Genomic DNA, 18,177 nt, shown 5'->3' on the forward strand with positions numbered 1-18,177 from the left:
TCAGCACCTTGAGACCTTCACTGGTGATTTGCCGCACTTTATAAATCCCTGATTGATTGATACTTTATTTATAAAGTACACTTTTACCTTTGGGTTGCCTGGTATCCATGAACATGATTGGATCTTTGTTCCCCTATCATCTTGTGATCTGTTCTCCTTTACACTTCTTTATTTTTGGGCTGAAGTTTGAGCTCTTGGCATTGTCTACTCATGGTCAGTGAAGAGAACTCAGTGTCTCAGGTTTAGAGTATTATGGCCTAATGTTTATGTAAAGTGTTTATAGTTACTTTGAACACAGTGGTCCAGGTGCACTTACCGAAGATAAGGAGTTGTTTCTTTGCTGTTTTGTTGATATCACCAATGTTCGCATTGCACATCAGCAAATACTTTCCTGGTTCAGCGGCCGGCAACACTGCTTCTGCACTTATAACATCACCATTCCTGAGTTCCGTTGTGATATTCAGCACCTTTTCATCCATTTTCAGCTCTATCTCTGCCTTATCAATGGGGAAAGCATTGGCCACTTCACACTTGGTGGTGACATTCGACCCTTTATCGATGACACTTAGGACATCAATTTTGGGGTCTTCCGGTAAACCTGCGCAGATGAGAAACTCATTGTAACATAAAACTGAAAATGTAGAGAAATAAGAGAACATGGAAGATTGACATCAATACCACATTATGAATTCTGCAGTTGCGATAGCTGCACCCTCCCTCCATGTTCTGAAGTACACCAGTTTTAATTAAATTGTATCCAACCAGCAGAACAATTTATCACTTACTCTAAGAGTTAGTATATAACTATTGTTGGTGTTCTCTTTGGGACAGAAAACAAAATCTGACCAACAGTTTATACTCCATTTTAATGGGACCCTCATCTGTCGAGTCAAGACAACATTTTACACTGTTTCATTCAAATTAAAAGTATATATTTTCTTGCCATGACTCTCCAAACTACTCTTTTTCTGTAAAGCATTTCGTTGAGTGTAATATGGAAGACTTTTGCTCTAAATGAGGGTAGCTTTAAATAAAATAAGCCTAATAATAATGCTTCTTGAGCCCTATAATTAAACTCTGGCCAGCAATTTACACTAATTTTTAATCAGAAAAGTTACATCTTCTCTCCCTTCGATCACCCACCACTGGATTCCTTCTTGCTCACACATAGGTAGTAGGAGGGACGATTGGAAGCAGAAAGAATGGCCCGTGCCCCGTATGCAAGGACCAATCGCACAACCAATGCATTTCTTTGACAATATAGCAAGGTGAAGGATATTAACATGTATTAATATTGTGTTAAATACATTGCCTGCTAATACATCGTCATAATAAGTATGTTATTACTATTTTAACATTATATTCTTTACCTAACCCTATTAACTGTTATGCTCATCGATTATACTCACCTTGCGATGTAGTGGTTAGGTCGATAAAGTGGATTCTAAATTCTTGTCATACAATATTATGCTTGCAATATAGTGGAGATATAGCCCCAATGTGGTATTGCCTTCCACCACCCGTCACCTACCACAAAAGCAGAGTTTAAGCAAAACAGAGGAGGAACCATGGGTTGGCTGTCCTAAGATGAGAAGAAACTGCTAATAAAAGTGGATGTAGTTCTAGTCTAAACTCTAATCTGCGTCGAAACCTGGCCCCGGGAGGCCGATTGTAGAAAATAGTTTGGAGGAATTACAGTCAGTTCAGTAACCGTGTATTTCAATCATGAAATACAATCACTGTTTCAACTGAGGAGCAACACGTAAAAGGTGCATCTCTTGTTTTTTAAACTTAGATCAAAAACACAAACACTGATTAGTACCTTGTATGTTCAATATGCATAAAACAAGTGGGGACACTTTGTGTGTCCAATCTGATTGTTAACAGGGCTTGTCCTGATATTTTAATAATTCATCTTGAGGAGAATGATTTAGTCAAGGAGTCTGATTTGGGGTTGCTTAAATACATGAGAACGGATCTAGATATTATAGGTAGGTCTTGGTCGGGGATTCATCTTTTTTGGACCGCATTGTCCCAAGGCAGGTATGGCGAGGTGATATCAAATATACAGCTGCAGAGAAAGCGTGGAGAAAAAATAATAGGGACATTCAGAAATGTTGCAAAGCGAGGAGAATAGGGTGCCTCGAGCATAGAGATATCAAGAAGGATAATTTAAAACTTTCTGACAGGACGGTGTCCATTTTTCCTTGGGAAATGAGTATATCACCTAGAGATTAACAATACTCTAGCTAGTCTGATGGACAAGAGAGGCTAGTATTAATGGCTGTTTGGCGACCGTCTCATTGCATTGAAGTGAGTTCTTTTATGAAGATGCATGATAGTTTAGCTGATGTACTGGCCAAGGGGTTTGGGTGTTCAGGCTGTTTTGCAACACCCGCATTACAGTTAATTTGGCATTCTTTGGTACAAGTTTACAAAGGACTGTTTTGGCAACAGTCCACTACTTAGTGCTACTCAGCATTTGCACTTTTCTTTTCATGAGGGGGTTCACAAGGGAGGGTGGCAGAAAGGGGGAACCTCAAGACAGGACAGAAGGGTTGGAGGCTTTGCAGGGTAGGCACCGATGAGAGAATGCGAGAGACATATGGTTGGGTGGAGTTCTGAGGACAGAGTAAGAAGGAAGGTGATAATGAGGAATGAATGTTTGGTTGACATTTGGGAGAACTGTTGTTGTCGGGAGCAGGTTTATGGGTAGGGGAGGTTAGGAATTCTGTTGTATTCGTGAGGCCGGGGGTTTTCCATAATGTTTGTAATTTTAAGTTGAGTTTGGATACCTGTCCTAATAAAGCGGCCTTTTGCTCTCAAGATGGTATAGCTTTTCGTACCTTTCCACCAGATTGGATCTGGACCATGGAGAGCAGTGTGGCTGAATTTATTGATAGGGTGCAGAGACCCCCAATGGCTAAGAGTCGTGAAAGGCAAATTTCAAATTAATTTATTAGGTTTACTGGTTTTGCGATCTTTGCTGTTTGGTGAGTCTTCTCTCACAATGAATTGGGCAGAAAGTTGAAAGGTTAAAGTGTTGATTGGTTAAAGCTTGTACTGAAGTAGAGCATTTTAGCTTTCTGATCTGCCTTTCTTCTGTCACTTGCATTCCTACCATGGAGGGTACACAACCTTGCAAAAGGAGGCATGTTATTTCTACCTCTTCAGATGATGAGGGACAATTCTAGCAAGGAGGCCCAGGTAGAGAGTTGAGATCTCCCCCTGATGATGTTTCAGGCTTAATGTCTTCAGAGGATGTGCAGAGAATGATAGGCAAAGCTGTCTCAAATGCCTTGGCAGCTAATTTAAAAGCTATGTCAAAGAAGAAAGAAAAAGACCAAGATCTCCATCGCTTCATTCTTCTTCCTCCTTTGATGCAGGAACTCCTTCAACTTCATCAGGACAAAATGAGAGAAGGGAAGAGATGATGGGCGTTTTGTCTCATCTAATGCAGATTCTGGGTGTTCTTCCTTTTAAATGGGAGACTGACGAGGGAGGGTTGTTCCGTCAATATGTTAAACCCTCTTTCATGGTAATGCCTCTCCATGTCAGGATAAAAGAGTCTTGTCTGAGTGGAAAGAGCAACATTAGTATAGCACTGATTCCCATATGTCTTCAAAAATTATATATGATGGAAGAGAGTGATGTTGCTTTACCACATTCTATCAAAGTGGATGCTATCCTTTGAACTTTGATAGGGAACAGTAAATAAGTTCCTCAGATTGCACTCAATCTGAGGCCACAGAGAAGAGGGTGGATTCTGCCCCAAAGAAGGCATTCTCAGCAGAGAATCAAGCCTTGAAGATGAGTATATATTCAGTGTACGTCACCTAATCGTTAATCAGAGACTTTGACAATTTACATACAGCAATCTAGAAAGGGACTGACTGTGCAGAGCTGTTGGTTGCTTTGGAGCAACAATCAAAGTGGGTAGCAGACATCTCTTCAGACACAGTCATGACTACTGCCATGACAATGAATGCCGTGGTTTCTGCTCACAGGAACCTATGGATGAGGAATTGGAAAGCTGACGATGCAGAAAAGTAATCGTTGTTGAAAATTCCATTCAATGGTAAGATGCTATCTGGTGAACAATTAGATACCATGATTACTAAGGCCTTTAAGAACAGGGAACATGCTCTTCTGTATAAAGGAAAATCTTCATTATCTGACAGAAAGGAGGGAACTATTCTTTTAAGTCTTCTCCAAAGAGAGATCACAAAATTTGGTGTGACAGGAAAATACCAGCAAAGATAATCCTATGCAAAGACTCACTTTTACAAACAGCCAACAAAAAGCAAAAAACGTCCTAGCAGTGTGGAAGTCACAAGAGCCCAGCAGGAGCAAGAATTCAACTTTTTCTTCATGTTTAGGAGAAAACAGTTTCAGACTGCTGGTTTCTAGTCTTAGTCAAAAATGGCTACACATAGATTTTGTGCAGTTGCCTCCTGATACCAGGAGGCTTATTTACAAGCCCTGTGTGCTGCCAGTGCGTCACTTTTTGTGATGCATCGGCAGTGCATAGTGCAGGCCCATATCTACAAGGCCACGCAAAGCCACTTTGCGTGGCTTTTCTTGGCCTTGTAGATATGGTGTAACGCAATGCAGCACAAGTAGCTGCGTTGCCTTACAGTGCATCAGGGAGGCATTCCATGGGCACTGCGGTGGATTTTCCAATGCAACACCCATGGGTGCTGGCGCATTTCCAATTTTGCAAGAATATGTAAACCTGACAATGCGTCAAAATATTACCCATCCCCAGAGGAGGAACAAAGAGGAGAAATATCTTGATTTCTCCTCGTTTTTTCCTCTTTCTGTGTGTGCTGAATTTTGCAGCACACATAGAAAGGGGAAAAGCCTTCATGGATTCTTTTTGCCCAGGAAGGTGTCGCTTCCTGCACATAAACAATCCTGTCTGTGACACAGGCATCCTTGCACCATGGTCCAAAGGTGCTTGCGTCAGTGCTAGGCAGCACATTGTGTGCCAGCACGGAGGGTGAGGACAGAAATCTGCTGTATCTTGTAGATACAGCACATTCCTGCCTTTTCCCTGTGGCGCAGGGCAGGACAGCTCGAAACTATGACCCAGGAACTACAGCGACTTGGATCCCGATGGACCAAATGAAGAGAGAAGGTCTTCAAAAAGGAATACAAGCATTGTTGGACAAGGCAGCGATAGTGCTGAAAGAGAAAATGGGCAAAATAACCCATTTGATTTTGTTTGTTGCACCAAAGGTTTCAGTTTCCTTTACACCGGTATAAGACTTGAAATGGTTAAATGCCTGGGCGAAAACTACCCATTTTCAGTTGGTAACTTTACATGCTATAATTCCTATGGTCATAAAAGGTTTTTTTTTTTGTTCAGTAGATGTACAAGACTCCTAGCTGCACATCCCCAGAAGAGAGTCTCGTCAAAGATTTCTGAGATTCGTCCTTGAAGACCGACATTTTCATTTCAGGGTTCCACCCTTTGTGTTAAAATCCTCCCCGAGTGTTTTTATGAAAATGTAACCCCACTAGTTTCTCTCCTTCACAAGGAGGGAATCCACGTTCATCTGTATTTGAACAACTGGCTGTTCCAGGGGGTGTCAGAGGAACTGTTTCTTCATACAGAAAGACTTCTCTCAGTCTTGCAGGGTCACAACTGTTTAGCCAACTGGTAAAACTCATGATTGTTTCCTACACAAGAGCTGTGTTTCATCAGAGCAATGTTCCGAACAGCTCATGGCATTGTTTTTCTTCCAGAGAATCTCATCTTGATGAGCAAATCTCACATAAAAGTCTCATGGCTTAAAGGTCACACAAAGTCTCATCTTTGATGCAGGTTCAGGGAGACCAGCCCCTCGCAATCTTTCTTGTCACCTGGGCCAGATTCCATCTGCACTAATTGATGAGGTTCTTGCTGAAAAAATGGTCCCCCATCACTCTCAATCTGAACAAGAAAGCAGAAATTACTCAACAGACGAAGGAGTAACTTTCTTGGTGGCTGAACAATAAGAATGCAAAGAAGGCAGTTCTTTTATCTCCCTCTCCAGTAATGATTATCACTGCAGATGCAAGTCTGTCTGGTTGGGAAGCCTGGCTAAAAGTGAGACAAATTTAGGGCAGTTGGTCCCAAACTCAAAGTCAGAATTCCTCAAATTGGCAGGAACTAGTGGTCATAAGACAGGTCTTAAGGAAATTGTCTAGTTTAGTTCAGGGTAAAAATGTTCTCATATGGATGGACAATATCACAGACAAAGCATTTATCAACAAACGGGAAAAACAAAATGTCACTCCTTGGACATGATCTCTGACAGCCTGTTCAAGTGGGCTCAGACAACAGTGATATCTTTAGTAGTGATTCATATACATGGCTAAAAACTTCTGTAGCAGATGGCCTGAGTCGGATGATCCCTTCATCAATTCACCTTTTTCTACATCCCGAATTTTCAATCAAATTTTTCATAAATAGAGGTTGCTTGTAGTAGACTTCTTCGCTGCAGTGGGCAAAGCAAAGTTTCTGACATTCTCTTCCAGGACAAGGGAGAAAGGAGCATGGGCAACTCCCTGTTGTGCAGATGACCTTCACGTCTCCACTATGCAGTTCCCCCATTTCCCCTATTTTGATCATTTCTGGTGATGCTCAGAAGGGTATTAGCCAATGTGATAGTGATAGCTCCAGCATAGCTCTGTTCCAGCTGGTATCCTCTTCTGATGAGTTTGCGGAAGTCAGATGAGTCGAAAACCCTTGAAGTTCCATCCTCTCTTTTGTTTCTAATTTTGAAGCTCCAGGTTTTACAGAAACTCGACTTCACAGTTTGCAGGTAGAAAGGAGGGGGCTGAGGAAAAAAAGGTTTGTCAGATGAGCTGGTGGCATGCATTCAGAGTCAAGAAGGCCTTTAACACTTAGATCCTATGCTAAGATAGTAGGTTCATCTCAGTCTGGTGCAGGAAAAATGTATTCAACTCAAAAAGGGCTAGTATGGTTCATGTTCTACAATTTTTGCACGATGGAGCAACCACAGGCCTGAGGATGGTTCGGGGTCTACAATGTTTGTAAGATAGAGCAACCATGGGGCTGAAGGTACCCTCATTGAGGTTTCAATGGGCTGAAATTAAGGCATTCATAAGTTATTAGGAAAATGTAATGACGAGGACGGACGATCTAGTGCTTTGTCTTGTTACGGGTCTTTTTAAGGCTCTCTCTAACATTCATCTTGCTCTCCATAAGCACTTTCCAACATAGGATTAAGAACTGGTTATAGGAGTTTTGGTTGAGTCTCCCTTTGAACCGCTCGATGAGGTTGATTTCAAATATTTAACTTTAAAAGTGTTCTTTTTAGTCACTATTACATCAGCGAGGAGGTTTGTGAACTGGAGGGTCCTTTCTTCTACACACCCATACTGTAACATTTTCCAGGACAGCGAATATTAAGACTGTTGCCTTCTTTTACCCCAAAAATGAACTCACACTTTCATAGAAACCAAGAGTTAATTTTAGCATCGTTTTTTCCCTTGGCTATGTCAGAAGAACAGAAACTACATTTACTAGATGTTAGGGGGGATCACAGAGATGCCCTCTTCATAGTATCAGAGTCTCTTTTTGTTCATTTTGGAATTGCAAAAAGGGGTTTCACTAATGTGCTTGGGTGAGAACTGGTAAATCAGTAGCCTATGAAGTAGTTAATCAAACTAAGCCAATGGGTGAGAACTGTTATCTCAGTTGCCTATGGGGTAGTTAATCAAACTCCCTTTCCAGGGGTTCAGGGTAAATCCACCCAAAGTATGTCCTCCTCAATGGCTGAACTACAAGAAGCATCCATTTTTTATATTTGCTGTGCAGCAATATGGGCTTCTCTGTCTACCTTTATAAATCATTACAGGATTTCTAAAGGGGTGGAGATGGAGGATGTGTTGGGGACAAAGATACTATGGCCCATATTTATACTTTTTTAGCTGCGCATTTGCATCATTTTTTGACACAAAAGCGGCGCAAACCTACGAAATACAATTGTATTTTGTAAGTTTGCATCGCTTTTGCGTCACAAAGCGGCGCAAATGCGGCACTAAAAAGGTATAAATATGGGACTATGTTCTATGAAGTAATAATACATCATCCTTTATTTGGTGCAGATTATTTCTCTATAATTGAACGCATGGTGTTGGAGTTACGTTAAATCCTCAATTGTCTGCCTGATTATTGCTTGGTACATCTCATATTGATATGAGTTTAACCGAGGGACAGGGGGTAATGCTTCAGTGATTTGCCTGGTAATTGCATTGCTCTGTGTCCTACTTCCTTGCTTCATTTTACACATTCCTCCTGCGCTGCCTTTAGAGTCGGGTCTGGTTTGGGCTGAGCTTGTCTACTACCCAGGAGGAGTGGTGGGAGAGAGGAGCTTTTATATGTTTAATTGGAAGCAATAGGGTGTGTCTATGGAGGCAGGACTGTTTCATGTTGTTATTAATAGAATTAATAGACGCGAGGGACTTTTAACAGTTTAGTAATACAATTACCAGTTTAGTAATTCAGGCATTACTTATCATACAATATCATACAACTTTATAACAAACTTAGGGCCTGATTTAGACTTTGTGGAGGGGTTACTCCAATCCAACAGTGACCGATATCCCGTCCGCCAAAATATAAATCCATTATATCCTATGGGATTTATATTTCAGGTGACAGGATATCAGTCACTGTAGTGACAGAGTAACCCCTCCTCCAAACTCTAAATCAGTCCCATAATTATAAAAACAAGACATCAGGGAGGGGGCTGCTTATATAGCTAGGACCTGATTTTGAGTAGGGCAATGGAGTAAGTTTTAGGTATCTAGCCCGATAAAATCCTCCACTGTAGAGTTTAGAATTTATTGGGTGAGATAAATAGGGCCTATTCCAGGCAAAATAGGGCCTGATTTAGAGTTTGTGGAGGGGTTACACAATCACAACAGTGACGGATATCCCGTCGGCCGGAATATAAATCCATTTTATCCTATGGGATTTATATTTCAGGTGACAGGGTATCCATCACTGTAGTAACAGAGTAACTCCTCTGCCAAACTCTAAATCAGGCCCATAATTACAAAAACAAGACATCGGAGGGGGAAGCTGCTTATATCACTAGGCCTGATTAGGTCAGTGGAATAAGTTTTAGGTATCGAGCCCAATGAAATCCTGCACTGTAGGGTTTAGAATTTATTGGGTGAAATAAATAGGTCCTATTCTGGGCAATATCATCGATTCCTGTTTGGGGGAAAACATGCAGGTTTTAGTGCTTAATGCACTGTAGTAGTTTCCTGTTAAACTCTGGCAGGTTCAACCTGCAGAAAATTAATCAAGGGTGAGGTATTTAAAGCACCTGGCAATTACTAGGTATGGTAAGTGCAATAGGGGTTTGTGCAGCAGATCAGAAAATATACAGTCAAGCCCTCCTAAGCAATGTGAGCTTTTCATGTTTTGGTCAAATATCTGTTTTGAAATGTTATTGTCACCTTGCTGTCCTTTTGATAAGGTATACATAAACCACTTCTAGATAACAAAAGGCCCACATATAACACTAAATACTGAGTCAGGTCTAGATGAAAATATATCTATATTCCCATATGCACAAATTTAGCACCATGAGAGCTCTTCCCTTGGTTCCATAAACACATATGCACCTATTCCCTTTATGATCTTCTTCAAAGTACATATGTTTCCCTAATGGCTCATGTACTGAAGAAGGCTCTTTACTATCGCTATAGCTGCTGAAACAGTCAAGCATTATGAAGACAAATGTCTGCCTCACCAATTTCTACACTGACAATTGTTGCATACCAAATCTGATCAGAAAAAAATGCTTTTATTAGTCAGGTCAGATTTGTCAAGTCTTCCTGGACTAATGCCACGATCTCAAAGATACACTGCTGGCATTGTTGGTTTTTTATGTTTGCTATTGGTTTACATAGTAGAGGACTTATGCCCTGTTTCCCATTTCCCATTTACCTCTCATTTCCAGAGGAATTTCGTCACATGTCCTCTTGGCCTGTCCTACTCTCCTGTTTTACACTTCCCGACATTTCCAAACTCTCATTATTTGTGTTTTGTTAAACCTATACTCCCTTATACCCTTGATCTTCCCTTCCTTCACTTCTGCACTCCCCTGCACCAATTTCCCTTTTATCCCTTCATTATTGTCTGTTGTCCTCTATCTCTTCCTCATCACTTGACCACTGTTCTTGCTTCCTGGGTTGCGTTAGGTATAGTAGACATACCACAGCAAACTGTTTCTTTTAGTGCCCTAAAATGTTCTTCCTCCCCTAAAATGTCTTTCTTCATTGTATAAATTAATTGTTCTTTATATTCCTATTGTTATAGAAATTGTAAGAAATGTCCAAGCATTTTTCCATCTCTTCTGACTCGGGATTCAAGTCAAACATGGTCAAGTGTATAATTTCTCTAATTTATTGTTTACAATTGCCTTTCGTCAAGTTAACCTCTAACCAAATCTGCACTTGCTGAGCTTACTTTTCTGAATCTGACTTTCGTGAGAATACCATCATCCTGCAGTAGAATGTCAATGTTTCTCTTGCAACACCTAGATTCCTTTGGGGATCTCATGAAGGTTGGCAGGGCTGGACAGACCTTTTATTCCATCAGGCATTTTCCCGGTGGGCTGGAGCCCCTGGAGACCACTTTTTAAGGCAGGCAGGCACTCCTGGTGCCTCTGTCACTTTCCTCAGCTCACCCAGGTCAATTGCAGCAGGCAGGGGAGAATTCAAGAGAAGGAAGTGTAGGTAGACAGAAAGCAATCAGATAAGGAGGAGAGGGAAAAGAAGAGGAGAGAGAATGTATGGAAAGAGAGAGAGATTGCGAGCGGAGATTAAAGGAGTGGGGCTGATTTGAGCATTTTGCCATGGCTGCTTTTGGCTCTACAGTCCAACCCTAAACAGTAGCCTCCTCAGAGCACAGCGGTGATAGCTGGGGTCAGTGTCGGCTTTAGCACTGGTGGCCCGGTGCAACAATCTTTTTTGGTGCCCGGCCCCCCTATGGCCTCCTCCTCGGATTCACTGTCACCTGGCAAACGTACCACTCATCTCCATAGCCCTTCTCTCACATACATTTCATTTGTTTTAAATTGCTGATAAACACTGGCTTTACTAACCCACTGAGCTATGAGCATAAAATGCAGATCTGTTCTTTTCGGCAGGCATATTACCCTCTGCACTACTTTCTGGTGAGTCAAATTTGCCACAAAGCATTCTCTCTTTAGCAGGAACATTCATTACAAGAGCTATCTTGACATTTTTGTCGCTGCCTGAAAGTTAAACGCACAAGGAACTTTGCAGCCGGTGCTTTTAAATCTTTAAGTTATTGGTAAAGACAGTGCCCCCCCCCCCCCTGAGGTCAGTGCCCCCTCCTTCAAGTCAACACCCAGTACATCCGCACCAGTCGCACTGCCCTAAAGCCAGCCCTGGCTGAGGTGGTGTTAAAAAATATGCAGGTCTGTCTCATCTCAAACCGCTTTTGTAGCATCCTGCATGCCCTAGAACAATACTCTCTACCCGTGGTCTCCTAGGGCCAGATTAATGGAAGGTGGCACTGCACCGAGTGCAGCGCCACTTTCCCTGCACCCCTTGGCACCCCCCTACCGCCACCATGTGTGCACCGTATTTAAAATAGGGCGTACCATGGTGCAGGGTAGGGGGTAATACATCCTTTTTCATGACGCTATTGATGTACTCTGCAGGAGTAGTGCCAAAATATTGGCGCTACTCCTGCAGAGTACATAGTGGCCCATTCTAAAGAATGGAAGCCCCCTTTTTACGCCTGCTCTTGAGCCAGTGTTAAAAGTGCCATAAAAAATAATGCTAGGAAATCTCATAGCTTTCCTTATGCCATTTTTCCGGTTCCCCTAACGGGGGAACGCCCCCTTTGCATGCATTATGCCTGGCGCAGGCTTACCAGAGATGCCAAAAACACATAACTTACAGAGGTACTCAACTTGTTTTCACTTTTTTTAAATCCGATAATCGAAACAAAGAACTTGTGGGCACGAGGAAACTGAGTTACACAAAGTTAGCAAAAATGTTTTAACTACAATAAACCTTAAAGTTTTTAGTATTGACGGGAATCCAGGGAGTTATACCAAGAAACAGTGGTTGCAATGTCAGGAAGAAAGCAGAGGAAAGAAGATTGTCACATCTCCTAGGCAAGCATTGTTTTTTGGGCAGGAAATGCGATCTAGCGGCGGGAGCTGCGGACCCTAAGACTGTGAAAGCAGGCTTGAATTTGCATCTCTGCTCAAAATCCTGGCTTCTGGACAAATCATTTAGGCTCAGATTTACATAGAGTTGACACAACGCACGGCCGGCAAGCACAATTGCTGTGCTGTATTGCATGAACTGGAGAGAGCAGGGTAGCACCATATCTCCAAAGTAGTGGTGCAGTTCTGCTCTCTCTCCGTGCTGCCACACTTTCAGCAGCCTTGCATCAACGCAGGCACCCTTGCATCACAGTGCAAGGCTGTCTGCATTGTGGTCAGCATGGTTTTTGGGCAGGAAGGTGTGTCTTCCTGCGCAAAACTACGCTTAATAGCAATTTCCTCTTTGTGCGTGTGCTGCAGGATACATGTCACATGCAAAGAGTAAAAAACGAAAAGAAATAAATAGAAATAAAATATCTCTCCTCATTACACCATCCTCAGGGAGGACCAGGATTTTGGCACAAATGTATGTCTACAATTCTTTGTAGATATGGATTCGCTTTACAAACCGTAGGTGGATCGATTGGAGAACCCATGTACCACCCATGGAATGTCCCCCTGATGCAAAATAACGCAAATGTGCGGCATTTAGTTACTTTTAGCTACAACCCAACACAAATCATTATTTGTATTAGTTTGTATATCACAACCTGGATTTTGTGCTGTGTCGGCATTAAAAAAGTAACGCAATCCGACCCAAAATCTTTGTAAATCTGGCCCTTAATCTCTGCTTTAAAAGAAATGTGTAACATAATCTGGTTTGTTTGTAAAAAGCTCTTACGCCCACTTGTCAAATTCACCTTATATGAAGCTGCAACAAATACACTGTAAATGGTCAGGAAAAGATAAGCATGTTGTTTAAATATCATCTGGTTTATGTGATTTTTTTACATTTTATTTTCTTGTGCTGCAATAAAAGGTGTGAAAACCTGGGCGTAATTTACACTGAAGTTAACTATTTTCTTTCATATATGTTTTCGCAAGGAGACTGCATAGGTGCATCTAACAATTTAACAATTTCGGTGCCTGTCAGACATTACACACTGGTTAATTGTTAGCACATAGCCTATTGAATAATCTATAAACCCTAGGTGGCAGTGTTTGGAGGAAAATAATACATGTACGGGAAAACAATCATTGGCAAAACCTAAACTTGACATGAGGATTCGGTGCAGATTAGGCTGTTCACACAGTACGAACATCAAATATGATGCTTTGCCAATGTTTGCTTATCCAGACATACTGTAGAGCGAGCAAAGACAAAAGCATCAGAAAATGAATGTTTGAGACATAGGTTGCTTTCTGTTTTTTAGCATCCATTTCTCTGATGCTTTTCAGTGATTTACCCCTAGTTCTTCTGGGCCATTCGCCAACTGGTTTAAAATGTAAAGTAGTTGCTTGTGCATTCCCATGGAGTTGGAAAGACACATCCACACAGTAATTAGGAAAAAGGTGAGACTAAAATAATTCTGTGGGCTGGTCCACGATGTGATTGATAACATTTCGAACCAATAACTGAAAGTTTCAGAGGAAATGAAGAAAATGGCTGAAGATAACTCAGCCAATGACTTTACATCAAGTATGAAATAAATGATGCTCGGTATTGGTGCATGATATTTGCACAACAAACAGAAAACTAACTCCAATGCCTCCTTAAGACAATATTTTGCTCCAAGTGTTGCTTATCCACAAATGCACAGCACTTGACGCAGGGCTCTGCTCATGTCTTCCCTGACACCACAGATTCCCTTGGTGCTTTTATAACTGTGACATCAGCTTTAATAAACAGACTTAAACAAATCCACACTTAGCCAGGCTTCGTTGATAGTTTCGCACACTAGCAGTCACTCGAACTGCCTGATGCAATGCAAATAAAAATGTCTAAACCGGGTATTAGGAAACAGGGTAGACTCCACTTTTTAACCTTCCAAGGTCGATAAAATGAGTGCCTGTAACTTGAATTGGGTATTTATTTTATCACTAGAGAGAATTCAGTTTGTGGTGTTTGCTACGTAAATGTTCAATGTTAACAACTTTAAACCCTTACAGAAATAGAAATGACGAAAATTGAGGTAGCAATCCCCATGTCTAACAGGATTGCGCCACAGCTGCCTTTCCTATACTGTCGCTGATCTGTACAATGTGAGGCTCCTCTGCTGAGATATCAGCAGTGGGCCGGAGACACAATTGTGAAATATACTTTATTGTAGGTACCACAGACATACTGTGCACAGCAGACGTTCAAATGTCTTCAAACCTTACATAATAGGTATTGATAGGCAACTAATAGGTATAAATGATACTATTTTGCTGACCTCTGTGGGATGAAATATGGAATGGCTCTTGTCAGGACTCGGAGTTGGCACCGCACAGACCTTCGGCAGTGGGAGCTTAACCTACAGTGCTGTCCAGAAGGAGGGAACTCCGGGGACTTCAAGATAGCAATATTGTCCACGTCACAGGCTCCCGAGGTGGCTAGCTATTGTCGTTTGCCTGGGGACAGATGGGGCAGTGGGCGTGCGCTGTCTGAGGGGTCGGGGGCTAACAAGTGCTGTTGCTGTAGCAGACCGGAATAAAGGTACAGCTTCTGGGGGTTTTGCTGGGTACTGTGCACCTGAAAATGGAGACAGTCTAGCCCAAACTGCCAACCACATGCAAACCAGTCTTGGCTCCGCTCCAAACTGGACCGTTTTGCCCAAGCTGCTAGGAGAATCTCTTCTATCTGGAAACTCAAGTAATCCCAGACAGGGAGTTAACTAGCAGCCACCTGTAGCAGCAGCACTGGGGGCGTAACGCAGACCGCTAAAGCCTCTGTGGCATAGGAAGGCCCCAACCCTCCAGGGGACCCTGGACCCTTCAAGGGGGCCTCATTGAGCCCAAGGTCGATGAATATCTGTGATATATCTGAGACTCAGGGGCCCTTTTTCACTTTCTGCACGGCCGTGGCATCCTTTTCCGTTAAGCCACTGAGTAGCACATGCTGCAAGGCTGAGCTATAGCAGTTGCAGGACAGGAAAGAGTACCTCGTTTGATGTCTGCAGTTCGTTGTTAGCTACCAGAGACAGGTGTGTGGAGCTTTACTAGCCTCACTGAAGGCAGGCACACTTCCTGTGCGAAAATACGCTATCTACGAGACCAGGGCACAAGTCCTAAAAAAAGAAGTAACAAGTTAAGAAGTATGCAAGTGACATTGCGGTATGTGACATCGCACATGGCATTACAGGAAGTGACATCACAGGAAGTGGCATCCCATCCCATGACTTTACAGGAAGTGACATCATAAGAAGCGACAGATCTAAAGACCTCACACATATTTTTAGTAGGTCTATCATGTGTACATTTGAGTGCATTATGAGTATACATACAGACACTTTTTGCATCTAACACCACCTACCTGATGCAAAGTAACGCAATGCAGGGAAAGGTGCTGCCTTGCGTTCGTGAGGATTTTTTTCAACAAATCAACTCAACCAGGGTATGTGTGGCACTATAAATCCCAAAATAGATTTTGCATCAGGGTTGCACCAGAAAAGGGGTGGAACTCTAACCCAAAACCTGCGCCTCAACTTATACATTTTTATAAAAACTCTGCCACAAAGAAACTGGGAACAAGGAAAGAGCCCCTCACTGCCTGCACTTTGTTGCTCGGATCTTAAGCAGACAAGGTGCTGGTGCTGCTGAATGTGTCTGGTGCCAGAAAATTACACTAAAACACGGTTAGCATTTTACAGTAGGAGCCAGCTTCTTCTTGGCAGGGTGGACGTTGTCAACCCTGTGAAAAAAGTGGGTGAACACTGTCCACCCACGACTTGTGCCCTGTACAAGACATAAGTCATGCCATGCTAGCAGAACTTCCAAGCTGTTTCTGTGAAGACTGAGCAAGCATAGTACCACCGGTGCATGATGCACTTGCACTATTGTAAATGTAGGACTACAAGGCCCAGAATGCAACGAAAAAACAAGAGTACTGCAAGGACTGCATGGCGTGGCCACACACAGAGACACGGCCTCCACACAATCTTAAAACTCCCAACATGCACTGCTAAAGGTGCCACACGGCAACAAGATGATCCCCAGCACAGGCCACAATGATTCTACACTAGTGCTTAGTTTGAGCAGGTGTTTGAAGGTGGGGCTCTGCTGGTGCTCCTTTTTAGGTCCCTGCACTTACTCTTTTTACAAATTAAGTAATGATCTGCAATAACAAGGCAAATGTTCCCCGTGAATCTGTTTATATTTTGTGCGGAAAGGCGATAAAAAACGAGCTTTAGAGCTTTTAAAGTCATTTACAATTTCTTTGAATTAAAAATGTCTCAATGCCTAAGATGGTGGTTGTGTCAGACTTTCATGTCAGAAAATGCAATTTAAAAGGCGAATGTCCTCTGTAATCTACACAATTTGATAATATAAATGTCATTTAAATTAGCTTTGGGAGCACAAGAGTCTACACAAAAGCCTAAAATAATAACCCTCATCATACCATCTGAACATCAGCAATCCGAAAAAACCCACACATATTCATGGCGGTGCTGCAAGGATCAAAACTAGCAGCTGAATGAATATGTTTTAGACAAGGCAGATTCAGTGGAATTTTAAACTGTATCAATGCACAATATTAATACAAAAACGCCTCCACTACAGAAATCCTGACTACACACTAGCGATCCGTAAACATCCGGCAAAGCCCACAGAAAAGAACCTGCTCACATTTCTAGGGCTGGAGTTAGAATCGCAGGTTCACCTCGTGCACTAACAAATGTGTTTTTAAACTACGGTAGAAACGTGCAACAAAGAGTTAGTGGCATATTGCATGCACACTAAGATCTCTGAAGGGGAGATTATGACCTCGAAACATTTTGAACAGCTTACAGTCTACAGTTTTTTTTCAGTTCCTGACTTCTTAATTAGAAGATGTTTGGCTCTTTCTGGATGTACACGTATCTAAATCGATATTACATAAAGCTCTGTATGCACCTGCCTCCTTTAACGCACATCGTTTACGAGATTGACCGGAAAAGGCCTTTTGTGCAGTCACATTGGTTTTGTTGACTTACTGATAACACGGACGGTTGTGTTTGAGGACCTCTCAAAGAGCTTCCCGTTGGGTCTCAGGTCGAGCTGAGCCAGGCACGTGAACTCGGCCTCGTGGTCCTCTCTCCGTGGCGTGATGACATAGGTTACGGTGACACTGGTGCTTCCGTTGGATCGGTCATCTGCATACGACTGTCTACGGAGCGTTTCATTTCCTCGCTTGATGAGCACGATGAGGTGTTTCTTCGGGGCGATGTTTTTTACTTCACATGTGAGTTCATAGGAGTGACTCTCCTCCATATCCCGGTCCATGTTAATTCTTACATCCTTAGGCGGCACTAGGGCGTAGGGAATAAAAAAAAAAACATTTTACCATTGCAAGCAAGATGAAGTGCCATTGCACAAAATTGTATTTTTTAAATCTATTTTTATTCCAATTTATCATAGGAATGTAAAACACATTCTCAGTGCAAGCAACAAATAAACAGACCGCCAACAGTGAAATAGTGAAAAAGTAGCTCTTTTCATACCTGCGCAGAGATGTCAAAGTCTTAAATACAATGTATATCAAACATTTCCAAAAGGTTCAAGCATTATCTCCCTCTGAAGTGTCCCTGTTTTACGCCTGGCTTCGAACGGTGCAGCGTTCAAACGGATTTTCTGTTAACAATATGAAGGGAGAGGGCTTTGGGTTCAACCTTTTCAACCACTGGATTTCGCTGACCAGACTTTTTCAGTCAGTGGCTTGAGGTTTTTCAGGAATGTCTCGACTGTACTTTGGGAAGTGTTCTTCTCTTACCGAATGCTTTTGGCTGTTTGGGTTTATTCTTCCTCGTATGTGGGTTCTTGTGTTGAAATACATGAAAGACTACTTTATAACAGTAGCCCCCAATCTCGGCTCCTGTGGACT

General features: G+C 42.3%; 1 protein-coding gene across 1 annotated transcript in view; it reads right to left on the minus strand.

The window, feature by feature from the left end:
• Positions 1-18,177, minus strand: part of LOC138292941 (intercellular adhesion molecule 5-like) — a 122,571-nt gene that overhangs the window by 56,570 nt on the left and 47,824 nt on the right. The window contains exons 3-4 of the mRNA XM_069231829.1: positions 17,291-17,605; positions 317-598 (exon numbers count right to left, since the gene is read on the minus strand). Of these exons, the coding sequence (XP_069087930.1) occupies positions 317-598; positions 17,291-17,605 (597 nt within the window). The remainder of the gene's footprint in view (positions 1-316; positions 599-17,290; positions 17,606-18,177) is intronic.

The sequence above is a fragment of the Pleurodeles waltl genome, chromosome 4_2, assembly GCF_031143425.1.
Source record: "Pleurodeles waltl isolate 20211129_DDA chromosome 4_2, aPleWal1.hap1.20221129, whole genome shotgun sequence".
In the NCBI taxonomy this organism is placed as follows: Eukaryota; Metazoa; Chordata; class Amphibia; order Caudata; family Salamandridae; genus Pleurodeles; species Pleurodeles waltl.